The sequence below is a fragment of the Myotis davidii genome, unplaced genomic scaffold, assembly GCF_000327345.1.
Source record: "Myotis davidii unplaced genomic scaffold, ASM32734v1 scaffold681, whole genome shotgun sequence".
NCBI classification, from domain to species: Eukaryota; Metazoa; Chordata; class Mammalia; order Chiroptera; family Vespertilionidae; genus Myotis; species Myotis davidii.
In genome coordinates this window covers 307590-322689 of record NW_006291551.1, presented here as the reverse complement: position 1 = coordinate 322689, position 15100 = coordinate 307590, and the positions used below count along the sequence as shown (strand labels likewise).

The 15100-nt window shown below is 52.4% G+C and overlaps 1 protein-coding gene across 1 annotated transcript in view; it reads right to left on the bottom strand.

Moving 5' to 3' along the window:
• Positions 1-166: 166 nt before the first annotated feature.
• Positions 167-15100, bottom strand: part of LSR (lipolysis stimulated lipoprotein receptor) — a 15286-nt gene continuing 352 nt past the window's right edge. Inside the window, exons 2-11 of the mRNA XM_015564827.1 lie at positions 14241-14500; positions 12560-12904; positions 7185-7304; positions 5197-5253; positions 4517-4663; positions 1742-1903; positions 1516-1572; positions 1292-1423; positions 381-1006; positions 167-295 (exon numbers count right to left, since the gene is read on the bottom strand). Coding sequence (XP_015420313.1) covers positions 260-295; positions 381-1006; positions 1292-1423; positions 1516-1572; positions 1742-1903; positions 4517-4663; positions 5197-5253; positions 7185-7304; positions 12560-12904; positions 14241-14500 — 1942 coding nt within the window. The 3' untranslated portion in view covers positions 167-259. The remainder of the gene's footprint in view (positions 296-380; positions 1007-1291; positions 1424-1515; positions 1573-1741; positions 1904-4516; positions 4664-5196; positions 5254-7184; positions 7305-12559; positions 12905-14240; positions 14501-15100) is intronic.

Here is a 15100-nt window from a genome sequence, read left to right as displayed (position 1 = left end):
CCAGCGGGTGCGCACTCCGCGCCTAGGGGAGCGGGAGGAGAGGGCTGGTCCTGGCCTGGGCGCAGGGCAAGTACAGGGGAGCAGGGGCACGGGACCCTGTGCCCACACACAGGGCAGCTCTCCGGGGCCCACCCCTCACGCAACAAAACAGGCACTTCCCTCCACATTAGGCCTTGTGATCATATATTTTATTAGAAGAGGAACATTAACAGTTCCTCAAATTTTAAAAAAAAAGTACAAAACTACATACAAAAGGAGATCAGACGACTAAACTTTCCCGACTCAGGGCCAAGTTCTGCAAAGGAGAAAGAAAGAAAACGGTGTGAGCTTAGGGCTGGAGAGGGTCCAGGAAGGCAGGCCAGGGAAGGCTGTCCACTCACCTTCTTGAGCCTCCGCTCCCGTGAGGCCTGGGAGTCGGTCTCAGAGTAAGGGGGAGGCGCTGGGGGGTAGTAGGCGTCCTCGTCCTCTTCCTCCCGGTAAGGTCTCCTCTCCGCTGGCCCCTTTCTCCTCAAGGCCTCTTCCAGAAGCCGACCATCATATTGGGGGTCCGGGTCCCTTGACCTCTCGTTCCGAGCATCGCGAGCGCGGTGGGAGCGGTTCCTAGGGTCAGCACCAGGGCGGTCTCTAGACCTGAAGTCATCGAAGTGGGGTTCCTGGGAGTGTGGAAAGCCCCTTGGGTCCTCTTGGTCGTAGAGGTCATCACGGCTGCGGCTTCGGGGGTGTGCATAAGCTCGGCCTCTCTTCCCACTATTTGGGGGTGACCTCCTCCCTGATTCAGCAGAGCCTGGCCGCGTGAGGTCATCCAGAGCATCCACAGAGCGAGCCCGGGGACGCCCGGCCCCCCAGCCACTCCTGGGCCGTTCTGTGAGGGGCTCTTGCTCCCACCTCCTTGGACTCTGAGGGGAGTGGCGACCCCATTCCTCATCCAGGATTGGGGTGAGGGCAGGGCCGCGGGAAGGCCGCGATCTCCAGTCGTCTTCATGGAGGGAGGTGACTTCACTCATGGCTGTAGGGAAGGGACGTGTCACTGACTGCTGGGAGGTCAGGACCTAATGCCAGGAGCTCTATGGTCCAGCAGTGTCACCACTGCCTCATACACTCTCTACAGGGCCCGAGACTTCTCCCACCTGTTAAGGGATGACATGCAGTGTCCTATACAATTCTCACGGGCCATGGTAGGGAAGGAGGTACCCTGTCCAGGATTGGCAAGCGAGCATCCTTGGGACAGGTAATCTGGGAGATGTGTCCCACCCCCCACCTCTGCAACCCCTCAAACTCCAAGGTTCCTCACCCCTCTCTACACGGCTGTTGGGGGGGCCAGGTCGAGAAGGGTCAAAGTTGGCCAGTTCTTTCTCCATGTAGTACAGGACTCGCATAGAGTCATCCTGCTGGCTGGCCTGAATTCTGTAGCCACTACGGACTTCTGGAGACAGGAGATGGAGATGATGAGTTTGGGTGCTGACCCAGTCCCCCTCCCTTATAGGCATGTCCAACTGAGTAACACTTGATTCTTACCAGAGGTCACACTGCTGTCTGCATCACGAAGCAGGGGTACCTGGGAGCTACAGCCACCTACTGGGGGAGAATGGCTGTCAGTGGCTGCTCCCCTGGAGCCAAGTCCTGCATTCCCAGCCCCCTTCCCCTGCCCCCAGTCCTCTCTTCCTTCCAGCCCCATACCTCTTAGTGCCCAAATGCCCAGCCTATCCCTCCCCGAGTTGCTCCTGGCTCCCCAAGACCTCACCTGAGCTGTTCTTGTCAAAGTCTCCAGAGTATCCATTGTAAACGGTGCCCATAGGAATCATGGTTGCTGGGGGTGGGGTCTTGGCAGGAGAAAGGTAAGCATAGGTGCTAGGGGCGTAGATGCTCGGGACGCCTGAGGTGGCTGCTTTGCCAGCAGCATACACTGGTTAAGACACACAAAGCATGAGATGGTGGCCAGGAGCCATACTGCCCTTCCCTATGATAAAAGGACCAGAGGGACATGTGCCTCGACCTTTTCCCCATCCCGTTGTGGAGCCTCCCTGGGGACTTGGTTTCTGTAGGTCCATCATCAAGTCCACACCTCCTGTGATTCCTCACGGAGCTTTGAGGACAGGGACGTGCACTGCAGCCCCAATCTGCCAGGACATGTTTTCTTTAGCAGTGATGGTTACCAACATTTGTCGAGGTTTTACATAAAATCCCAACTCTCTAGCCACCTTATCAGAAGAAGTGGCCACCTGGGGCCTGCATTCACAGAGCAAAGGGAGAAGATGCCCCTTTAGATAAACCCATGTGCTGGACCCACAGGTCAAAACAATGCAGTTGGCAGCTGAGTCTCAGCTTTAGAAAACAAATCATCTCGGGGCAGGGGAATCCCATGCCTGCCCCCCTCAGGCCTGCTGGATCCCCGCCATGGCATCTTCCAGAACTCGAGGTCATGCGGAGTCTCCTAGTGTTTTCAACTTCTGGGCTGTACCCACTTACTCTGCCTTCACCCCCTGCTGGTTCTAGGCTTGACAGTTCGAGGGCAAATCCTCCCTGCTGCCCTCCTCTCCAGGCCAGAGGCTGGGTCCTGGTGGCTGCTCCTGCAGCACAGTCACTGTGCCTCGGCAAACTGTTTCTCCCCTGGGCTTCTTAACAGGAAAATGGGAGTGGGGGTGGGGGTAGGAGGAATAGGGCGTGGAGACAGGCTCAGAAAGGTCCCTTCACTGCTGATTCAGTGGGGAAGCAAAAGGCTCAGTGGTCCCCCCAGAAGCTCAGGTGACTGGCTGATTTCTAATTTGCTGTGGGATTTGCTTTCAGATGCCCCAGGGGGGCTGTGGCTGTCACTGTAGCTGTGGAGGAATGCAGCCTCTGGTAGGGAATTAATGGGGCCTCAGTTTGGGATAACAGAGATTCAGAATGGAGAGAATTTGCAGTCCTGGCCCCGGCCTTAACCTAATTTGTGGGGTAACTGCAAATTCGGTTATAGCCCTTGGGAGTCCCTTTCCACCTGTGAAACGGACTAACATCCACCAGGTAAGCCAGAAGCTCCCAACTAAAAATGACAAGAAAGGTGATAGCTTAAGACCCCAAACAGCAGCAAATTTTTTTCAGGGAATGGTATTTTGAGGAACCAGTTTGCCCACCACTGAGCCCAGTGACCATAGAATTAGCCAGCATGGAGTGAGTCACCGCCCTGTGCTAGGGACGCTCACAGTCTTCCCTTAATGCTCACGACACCGCCTGAGGTAGGAGAAACCGGCTCAGAGAGGGAACACTGCTCTGAGGTGTGAGTGGCAGGGCTCTGATTTGCTCTCTGGCCCTCGGTCACTGCCGATGCTGACAGCAGCAATGTCCAGTGGCTAGTGAGTGTGGAACACTTCATGTCGGCCGAACCCTGCAGTAAATGCTGGACACACCAGTTTCCCACACTCACCCGATACAGAGGCTCTGCCATAGTCCCATTTCACAGAAGAGGAGACTAAATGAGGGGGATTTACTGGGCTTCCAAACAGGTAAGGAGGCAGGCCAGGCCTCAAACCTCCACCTTAAAAAATCGCTTGTGATTCAACTTTTAACGCAGCTTGGACTGTGTTATACTGAAATCATGTGTATGAGCTTTAAATCTAAGTACACAGACATACACCCATCTGGAGTACATGCGTCATTCTTTCCATCACTTGTTCACTACTGGCCTAGAAATGGGCAGATGCCATGAGAGGAGCAGGTCTGTCCCTCTTTTGGTCTCATGTTCTAGGAGCTCCTCATGTGTAAAGTTATGTTTCTAGCTGTCAAGGCCATCTGTTCATCAACCAAAGATACAGTGACCTTCACACTGATAAAGGAAAAGGTGGGAGTGTTGAACTTACTAAGGACTAGTAGACAAGTGTGCTTTCATGGCCTATTTTCAGTGCAAGAGACTAGATACACGTATGTATGGCTGAAAGCAGCCCGCATAAATGTCCATGTCAAAGTTGATTAAAACTTTAAAACAACTGAGTGCAGAGGTGCTGGTTTACCCAGACAGTCCCTGCAGAAGGGCCAGGGGGCAGCGGGAGGAGGGACTCACTCTCTTCCTTCTTTCCCCTCGTGCTTTGTTTGCGTCCTTCCCCACTTCCATTCCCAGCTCTCCAGGTGCCACTCATGTGCTAGACATGTCTTCAAACATAGTCCCCGTATAAAATCCAAATGGTTGTGTGGACGAGGTTTTCTAATTTGCTTAAATTATGTGATGCTATAAACCTCGTTTGGTTTCTTACCTTTTGACTTAAGATTTTGTTTTTAAAGGGAGATTTACTCTCCGGTGACTGTTTTGTACTATTTGAGTTTTTCTTACCGTGCATATAGATTATACTTTCAAAAAGAAAAACTCAAATGAAGAATCAAAATAAATGAAAAGTTAAAGTATGTAAATAAAAATCTAAATCTGCTGGTCCTCCTTGACCCACTTTCTCCCAAATTGCTCACCTCATAACCTCCAGACCAGTAGCACCTCCTCCCCTTGGGCCCAGGCAAGTTGCTGAATGGGGGTGGTCACTCGAGGGACACTCACAAGCCTCTGGGCAGCAGCACTTGTCTGGGCAGCAGGGGCACCGGACGTAACAGCAGCAGGTGTGCGGGCAGCACTGACACCAGCAGATGCCCAGGAGGAGGAAGACAAGGAAGACAGCTAGGCAGACAACAACCACGAACAGCCAATCTGCAGAGAGATGGGAGCAGGCCCTGAGCCAGGAGGCCTGGGTGGGAACAGGGACACAGCAGGGCAGTGCAGAGACGGGTGGGCGAAGCTATCTGCAAAGCTTGTCAGGGAAGCTGTAGCCCTTGCTGGAATCTCCATGCCAGAAGCTGGGGCGCAGCAGCAGAGGGCTGCCCACTCCTCTACAATTCAGGCCGGTCCCAAAGGAACTCACCCTGGACTCATCGGGGTAAGGCAGAAAAGGAGAGGTGACCTAGCCAGAGTACGACAGGCTGTAGCCGCAGAGAGGGACAGAGAGCCAGGTGCCCAGACCAAACCCCAGAAGAACACTACAGGCACCAGTCACAGGAGCCTCCTGCCTACACCCAAGGCCACCCTCAGGCTCCCTGCCCACCCCAAAGCCCAGAGCCAGGTCACTAGATGTCATGAGTTGGAGTCAGGCAAGGTTAGTGGGGGTCTACAGCGGGCGGCATTTAGTGGGGGGGAGAATACTTAGAAGCAGTAAGTGGTGTGTAGGGGGGCCTCCACCCCCGTACCTTCCATGGGCCCCGCCTGAAAACCAGGTAAGAGCTCAGCCACCCCCGAGGTCCTGCCTGGAGGGACAAAAGAGAGACATATTATGCTGGCAAGAGCCAGCCCAGGCTGCCCCTCCCCAGAAGCCCAGCTCCAGGCTTATCGGGGTGAAGGTGTGCCTGGAAGCATCAGATAGGTTGGTGGCCTAGGAGGGTCATAGCACTTGGTTCCTGCCCTCACCCAACCCCCCACCCACATGGGTGCTGTTTTCCAGAAGGCTTCCATCACATAATTTACCCGCTCTCATGCCTCAGGGGATTCTGTTGCCCAAAAGGGTCCCAGTACATTTCCCATGGGTTCTGAAGGTGTGACCTGAATTTGAGCAGTTCATCTTTTCCACATACATGGGTCCTGTTGCCCCAAAGGGTTGAACCCATCCCATGTGATAAGGACGGTCCTGGTCCATTAGGCATAATAGGCAGTGTCCTAGGGGCCTTGAAAATATTTTTATTTTTAAATCTGAAGAAAAAATATAATAATACCAAATATGTGATAACAAATGGTTTTTATAGCAAAGTAATCATATGTGTATATATATATCTATATATACACATATATAGATAAATGTCTTTTTTTTTTTAATGCCTTCCCATGAAGGCAAAAGTGCTGCAGCCCTAAAAGTTAGCGTGGCCCTGTTTTTTAGTCCATGAGGGTCCCATCTCGGTCCATGCATTCTGTTCCATCTGCAAGTCTCATGGCCCAGCTAGTGCCTTCCCTCAGGTGCCATCAGTGATGTGTGCCCACGAGCATATCGCAGGGACATCTATACACCCAGCTCTCCGGCAGCCTCTATCCAGAGCTCACACACTCCGTGCCACATGCCCCATGAGGGGTTTTCCACCATCCAAACCAGCAGTTCTCAAAGTGTGGTCCTGTCCCCAAAGCCAAACTGATTTTCATAACACTAAGCCATTATTTGCCTTTTTTGCTCTCATTGTGACATGCGATGACACAACATCATCACTTTGATGGTAATGGATTATGTCCTTGTGTATCTTGCTTTAAAAATGTTCCAGTTTCAATCTCTAAAATGTTAACCAACTATAGATATAACCCCCAGAAACAGAAACAAAAACTCTTGAGATCCTCAATAATTTTTCAGAGCGTAAGTAGGTCCCAAGACTGCATTTTGAGAACTGCTAATGCAGACTGTACATTTTACCAAGGACAAGCAGAGGTTCTCTGGGTCACTGGTGCATGCACTGTCACCCACGAGTGAACTGTCACACGGTCTAAGCCCCTGCAGCATGCTCCCTCATCATGTGTGCCCATTCACACGTTTCCTTGTATCATGCATCTGATGGCAGTGTGTAGCCCGGCAGCATTTCACATATAGCACGTCACACGAGACTATATGTGTTGGCTGAGAACAGAGCATCTGGCTAAAGGCAACATCCCTTCCACACACGTAAAGGGGCCTCATGGCCAGACAGGGCTGCTGGTGGCTACCCTACCCTGCACCTGGGCATTTGGAGGGGCCTGGCCTGAGGGAAGCACGCACTGCATAAGCCACAAAATGCCATCCCAGCAGGCAGAGGGCAAGGCTCCTGTGCTCTGGCAAGGGCCTCTGGGGTCAGACGTGGCCCTGGAGATGTGACAGAGGTGGGTCCAGCTCCCTTCTCAATTACACATACCATCAACCCTCCTCACTCATTGCCAACCAACTCTAACCATTTCTGTATTAAAAAATGAGACAGGAAGAGATCTGGTCCCCCATTCCTTCCACTCTTAGTCTGGGTGTGGCTTACTTGAAATGTTGTGGGGGCAGGGAGTCTCTGCCTAGGGTGCAAGGCACAGGTAAGCCCAAGTGACTGATGGTGCCATGTGGGGAGAGCAAAGCAGGCGACAGAGCCCAGAGAGTGAGCTGGAGGACAGAGGGAGACATGCAGAAGTGGGAGAAGAGGCCCCCCTCCCTTCCCTTTCCCAGGCCCTCAGGGCCCAGCCCACTCACCCAGGACGATGAGCTCTGCGTAGGCCTCGTTGTTCCCCTGGAGGTCCTGGGCCGAGACCACAGAGCAGTAATACACACCACTGTCCCCCCAAGCCGTCTGGTCAAAGGTCAGGTCAGCATCTGTACCAGGAGGAGAGTGTGAAGCCACTGTGGGGAGGCCGGAGCCTCCCACCATGGAGACATCAGGGAATGGGGCTGCAGGTGCGCAGAGTGGCTATGAGACAATTCAGACCAGGCAGTGCTTCCTCTTAGGCTTTGCATTAAACACTTGACATGGGGTATTCAAGAAATCTGTGAGGTGGGCAGTGTTACCCTTTCCGGTTCATAGATGAGATGACCTGACCCACCCAAAGTTGTCCAGCTCATCAGTGGCCTTGACTCCAGAGCCAGCAATTCAGAATTAACAGCCATTTTCTGTACCTCTCACAGCAAAAGTTACTGCCCCAATGTGAACTACCAGGGAGCCTGATGTAGGCCCAGGGCGTGGGCCCAGGGTAAGGGAGTGGAGGTAAGTAGCTCAGATTCTAGGAATCAGAATTCGTGTAGGCATGAGAAAAAAACGGGGTGTATGTGTGTGAGGAAGACCTGGACCATCCCAGTTCCCTAATCCATCCACCTGTCAGCCCCCACAATCCAGGTCAGGCCAGGGCTTGGGGACGCTCAGGTATGAAGCTGCTCTGGGCAAGGAGCCTGTTAATTACACCAGTAATGAAAGTCTGTCAGCATTTCCCGTTTCCTCTCTATGCTCCAGGCCCTAATTAGTTAAAGCCCTTCAGGTATGCACCAGCGTGGGGCAGGTGGGACCCAGCTGGCAACAGGAACATGCCAATGCCAGCAGCCAGTTTCTTCCCAAAAGCTCTGGCACTCGGGCCTCCGATGACTTGCCTACCACATTGCCCCACATACCCGCTGCCCTTCTCCATGACAATCGGGGCAGTAACTGTGTGTGCCCATCTGCAGCACCTGGCACTCACCAGTGCATCAGCCACTTGCCAAAGAAATGAAAAAGAACCGGAGCCTTCCTCCTTTGGAAAGAAGAGCTCACATCCATAGACAGACCCTCCTTTCGAGATGTCTACCTCCACCACTCCAAAAGCCTTTCCCTGGCCCACAGGCCCTTGGTATGATCTCGCTACCGGACACACCAGCCTCACCCCCACCAATCTCCTTCACTCACTGCTCTGGACACTCTCGCCTCCTCACTGGGCTCAGCATGCTGGCCCACACCTGCCTCTGCTTGCACCTGTGCGAGTTCTTTGGCCTGGCACTGTGTTCTCAGACCCTGGCCGGGCGGGTTCCATTCCACTGGCACAGCTCCCCCGCCCCACTGCTACACTGTATCAGCTAGCTTAGAGGCTGAGCACTCCTGATCCTACCCAGAATGTGAACTCCACATAAGCAGACCCTGGTCTCAGTCATCGCTGAGTCCCGGGTGCCTGACACAGGGGGACTGGGAAATGAACCCCTTCCCTCCTAGCGTTGACCTCCCTTAGCTTTTGTAGTCTGTTCCAGGAGTCTAGGCACCTGGTTTTATTCATATATGCCCTTAATACATTCAACATTTCACATAATTACTAAAATCATCCTATGTTCCAGGCAGTATCTGAGGCATGTGGTATACACGACAGCAACAGTTCTCAAAGTGTGATCCGTGGGTCCTGGGGTTCCCCAAGACCTTTTCAGAGGATTCCACAGGTCAAAATTACTTGCATAGTACTAAGATGTTATTTGCCTTTTTCACTTAATCTCTGAATGTACTGTGGAGTATTCCAGAGGCTACCTGACACATGCTATCACAATTTCTACTCAGCCAAACTTCAAGGAGATGAGCAAAATTATAAAGCAACGATGCAATTTTCATTAAAGTGTCTTTTGTTTTGGAAAATATGGTAGTATTTTCATTAAAGTATGTTATCCATATTAACTTATGAAGAGTTTATCACTGTCAGCTTAAATATTTTTTTAAACTTCTCTCAGTTTGCTAGCTATAAAAACAAAATTCTTTGAGGACCTCAGTAATTAAGAGTGTAAAGGCCCTAGCCCTAACCAGTTTGGCTCAGTGGGTAGGGTGTCGGCCCTAGGACTGAAGGGTCCCAGGTTGGATTCCGGTCAAGGGCACATACCTCGGTTGCAGGCTTGATCCCCCCCTCCCCTAATCAGGGCGCATACGAGAGGCAACCAATGTGTCTATCTCACATCGATGTTTCTCTCTCTACCCCCTTCCCTTCCACTCTCTCTAAAAATCAAAGGAAAAATATCCTCAGATGAGGATTAACAACAAAAAAAAGAGTATAGAGGCCCTAAAACTAACAGTTTGAGAACCACTGCTATGGACCACAGATACAAACCCCTGCCCTTACAGCAGACCTTAACTGGGAGACAAGTAAAAAAGGTTAAATATATGGCATGTCAGATGGTGGTAAGCAATATAGAGAAAAACAATCAGGGAAGACAGAAAGTGCCAGTGTGGAGGAGGGGGTTGTGCAAGCTTAAGGAGGGTGACCTTCGCAGCAGACATGAAGGAGTGGGGGACATAGCACCCCTCCATGGTCAGGTATCTAGCCACCAAATACTGAGTTTCTGCTATGTGCTGGGTAGCTTTGCACATACTCTTTCACTGAATCCTCATAAAATTCTTAACTACATTCTCCCAAACTTTCTGGACTCTCCAGATCACCATCATTTTCCCAGCCTATCTTTTAAACGAGACTCTGACTACACCTCTCCAAACCAGAGCTCCAGGACAGGTCCCTGCCCAAAACTGAAGAGGTGGACAGGAACCCCATGCCACAGCAAAAGCTTATGGGCCAGGAGATGAAATCTGGGCTCCTGTGGCCCACACCCGGGCCTTGACCTGCTTTGTTTGGCTTGCATGATGTTTCTAAAGCCCACGAAAAACATGGATTTACAGCTTCTTTTGATCAATTCTAAGGCCTGGGCCCACCTCCTTCCTGCCAGGCGCGCCCTGTTCCCTGTATTATGTCTGGTCCTGACACACTGGGCTGGGCATTGCTCCAAGTGTTTTAGGTACAGGGAGAAGACACTGGTATCCAATTGGAAACAGAAGCTGGACCTACTCCACACCTCTGAGCCTCTGGTTCCGTATCAGCACACAACAGAGAGGGCCCTTACAGTCTCGGGGGCCCCATGGGCTCTCTGGTCACGTTACTGAGTGGGGAGGGTGACACATGGACCCCAAGCAGCCTGAGGTAGAAACAGAGCTCCTATCCAGGCACCCACATCACCCACAGCAGGGAAGTATGGAAGGCGGTGGGGCCCCACTGAACTGAGAGACTGGGGGTGAACTAACATTACAGTTTGCCCAGAACCACTCTCACTTAAGACCTGATGCTGGTGACCCTTGGGACACCACAGGAAAGTCAACTTTTCTCTACTTTCAAGGCTGAAATGGAGGAAGCTCCTATGGCTACTGGGTTTCCTGAGAGGACGTAGATACAATGGATGCTCACAGCCTACATCAAACATGGGCCAGATCAAGGCTGCTTGAAAGACCTGGGCCTGTGAGGCCTCCAGGGCATGAAGAATCTGCCCCAGCTGGAGCCTGAGGGCCACTCCGGAGTTTTGGACTCAGCACAGGCATGATTCCAGCCAGCCAAGCTGTCCCACCTGGTCCTGGTGGGAGCGGGAAAGGTACAGGACAGGTTAACCCCCAAGAAGCCCTTTGTCTTCAAGAACAGCAGGATGCTTTGGGCTGAACTACCCATGGAAATTCAGGGCAAGTAGGTCTGGTCTCTCCTAGAAACAGGACTGACAGGCTCAGTACCTGGAACCTTGCCTTTCGTCCATGGTCCACAGAGTGAGGGGAGGAGTGTGCCCTGGCCCTGGTCTCTTGGGGTCTGCAAAGGGACACTCCCTTCATTCCTCTGCCCCCATGCCCAAAACTTTAATCTTGTTTTAAGACAGTAAGAGGATAAATCCATTAAATGGGTGAGCCTTCACTCCTCACCCACTGCTTCCCATCGCCATCCTCTCTGCCTTCTATTGATTTCAGAAAGGAAGGAAGAAGAAACATCAATGATGAGAGAGAATCATTGATCGGCTGCCTCCTGCACACCCCTCACTGGGGATTGAGCCCACAACCGAGGCATGTGACTTTGACAAGAATCAAACCTGGGACCTTTCAGTTCGCAGGCTGACGCTCTATCCACTGAGCCAAACCGGCTAAGGCTGCTTTCTAGATTCTTTAGGACCCAGTCCCAGTCCCTCCTCAAATTACATTTGTGTAGTTAGTTAAGGTGTGCACTCGACTCACTCCATACAGCACAACACCCAGGTCTGTTTTATTGAACTTAGTACTCTCTAATATTCTCTTACTCTTTATCTGATGTTTACTATCTACCTCACCCCACTAGCCTGTCACCTCGAGGGCAGGGCTATCAGATGTCCTGATCACCAAACCATCCCCAGTGCCTAATCCTTGGTAAAAGCTCGATAAATACTATCTGAACAGATGAATGAATGAACAACTTCCCCTCCACCCCTTACTTAGTTCTAACAGGCACTTCCCACCATTAGGCAGAATTAAGGTCGCGGAAAAGGACTCCCAGGGCTGCCTGGGTTAAATCCCAGCTCTAGCTCTGTGTGCTTAGACGAGCTACTTAACCCCTCTGTGCCTCAGTTTTCAAGTGGAAAATGTGGCCGTAAGGAGTCAGTGGGAAAATAATGTAATGCGCTGGCAAGTCATAGACCTTCTCCATTAAAATCTCTCACCCCACCCTGGTCAAGCAAAGGAGTTACCAGCTTAGAGACTAGACCCAAAGAGGCTAACTTAGAATCCCAGCTCTGTTATCAGCTCTGTGACCCTGTACAAGTCATGTTGCCTCTCTGGGCCTCTGTAAAATGACAGCAGAATCTACTCACACAATTGTGGAGTCTAAATGAGTTAATCCCCACAAACCTGGAATTACAGCCTGGCACATAGGAGGTCCTTTATAAGTTGTTACTTATAGAAATTTTACTTACTATTACTGGTAATATTATATTATAGAACCCTGCCTCTCTCTCCATTACCCACTCATCTTTATTTCCAAGCACTTGAGAGTATGTGTTATATTAATCTTGTCTCCCTCACTGGATTGCGAGCTCCACAAGGGGAAGAATTTAATAATTTTCTTTACTGCTGTATTTCCAAGGCACTAAACAACTCCTGGTGTCTGTTAGGTGCTCCTTAAGTCTTTGCTGTTAAATAAAGGAATGGATGGATGGATAGAAGGAAGGGTCCTCCCTCTGTCAGTCATTTCAGACACCGGTGCTAACGAGCTTCCAGGTGGGGACTCCAGGTTGCACACAAGGGAGCCTGCGCAAGCTGTCCCCAGCCCCATCCCCTGCCTTCTCCCTTGCCCCACCCAACATACTTCCTGTTATGGTGATCCTCCGGCCCTGGTAGTAGTCTCCCAGGGTCACAGCATTGCCCTGCTTAGTGGCTACAACCCTGACAGTGCGCACACTGTCCTGACACTCCACATAGGGGTTGTAGCCCGGGTTGCCAGCTGCCAGCTGGGCATTGAGCTGGTTGTCAACACTGGCTGGAGAAAAGGCATCAGCGATGCGGTCCCGGCAGAAAGACTTGTACTTCCAGATCACGATGGGTGCTGTGGGGGTCGTGGTCAACTGGTAGGTGCAGGGCAGGGTCACGGGCTGAAAGAGGATCACCACGTGGTAGGGGTCTGACACAGTCACTTGGATGGCACTGGCAGGAGCTGAGGGCGAGAGGGGAGTCAGTAGGGACCACTCCGAATGCTGGAATGTGCTTCAGCAGAAATAAGCAACAACCTTTGTCACCAACTTGACACTTACAAGTGTATGGTTTTATAGAGAGCCTGGCTTATACTGTTCCTTAATCCTCAGCACTGGTGGGCAGCTCTGATAATCACGCCCATTTTATAGACCCATGGGGCTGAAGTGACAGGTGCAAGGTCAGATTTCTTGGAACATCCTGCCACCTCTCTTCCCAGAGTGTGCCCTCTGAACCACCCAGCCCCCTCTTCCCTTGCCTATTCTCTCACAGAAAGGGCTCCTCTCTGTGGCCCATACAGGCAAGTGCTGAAGTGCTGGAGGCCCCACTTCAAAACCATTGGTCCAAATTACCCCAACTTTTGTGGACTGGAGAATTAATTTTGGAGTTGTTTGAACTGCTTTGTCATGGAGTAGCTAAAGCTCGACAATGTCTCCATCAGCCTGCCATCTCACCCTACCCAAAGCCATTTCAAATAAATATGCCGAAAGTGCTTGCAGAAAGATAAAATCCCCCCCCACGCCCCCACCCAAACAAACATCCGATCCAGCGAAAACTTGCCAGCAGAAGATGGTTTCAAACCAAGTCCTTCTATGCCCTAACCGGTTTGGCTCAGTGGATAGAGCGTCGGCCCGCGGACTGAAGGGTCCCAGGTTCGATACCGGTCAAGGGCATGTACCTTGGTTGCGGGCACATCCCCAGTAGGAGGTGTGCAGGAAGCAGCTGATTGATGTGTCTCTCTCATCGATGTTTCTAACTCTCTCTCTCCCTTCCTCTCTGTAAAAAGTCAATAAAATATATTTAAAAAAACACACAAAAAACCCAAGTCCTTCTATAAGTCCATCCTACCAGACCCTTACGCAGATACCTCGAGCCTGAGGGACACCCACCAGAAGCCTGGTGCAGTTTCTTGGTCTCGAGTGCCGCTCCCCATTGCCCCAGGACTTAGAAATGTCCGCGTGCGCTCACGTCTCCTTCCCGGCCTTTCCCGCTAATCAGGTGGTCCCTTCACCCCTGCGCTCACAGAGAGTTCCATTCTCCTTGCGCTCCAGGGTTTTCGGTCCCGGAGTTTCACTTCCTGCTATCCCCGAACAAGGGCGGGGGACCGCTTCCAACGCGAACCGGAATTCCCCTCACACCGTACACCAGGGATCTCGGAGACCCTGGGATCGGAAGGTCCTGGTCTTCCCGATTCCCCTCCCCCAGCTCTCCTGCCTCCTCGGAGGTGCAGAACTTCATTCATCCCGTTTCTATAATGCCCTCCCGCCTTTCCGCGGCACCAAGGGCCCCGCTCTCCGTACCTGTGCAGAAAGTGCCAACAAAGAGCCATATAAAGACGACCGCGCCCCAACCCGGAGTGCCCGGGTAGGAGCCCAGCACCCAGGTCCGGCCGCCAGCCCCTGGCGCCATCGCGGCCGTCTGGACACGTCCGGTCCGCGCGTCCCCTGCTGGGTACCCGGAGGGTTGGGGGCGCGGCGCGCACCAAGGCTGGGAGGGGTACATGCTCCTCCCCTTCCCAGTTCCGATCTTTGTCCCTATTCCCAGGCCACCCTGCCCAGTTCTAGGGTTTTAATGAGCGGAAACGGCGTGGATGAAGAACACTTCCAGCTTTTCGGGGAGACACTTGCTTGACTCACTGTGTTTCTCCTAATCACTCCACCCCCTGTGCGCTCTGGGGAATGGATCGGCCCAGGTACACAGAGTGAGAAGAGAGGGTTGGGCAAGGGGGTGGGCGGCGGAAGGGGCTCCTCCACCTCCCTGCCCGGAAGTGGGCTGGCCCAGGTGCGCGCTGGCCCTTAGGGTCGGAACCAAGTTACTGCCCGCCGGGAGCGCGCGTACAGACCTGGGATCCTGTCCGGCCCCCTTCTGCTCGTGCCCAGCCGAGCAGAGTGTGACTCACGAGAACCGAGACTCAGCTGGGGTGACTCACCTGTTGAGCGGGCAGGATCCCTGCGCGCACCTGTTCCTTCTCTCCCCTCTCCCGGGCTGGCAATGGACCCGCCTGGATACACCCTGCGAGGCGGGACGAGTGAGTCCCGGTGGACAAGGTGCTCGTGTGTCTTTCACTTACTTTTTTATAGTTTACTGACTGATTTGAGAGAGAGGATAAGAGAAAGAGGGGGAAAATAACACCGGGTTGTTGTTCCAGTTATTTATGTAT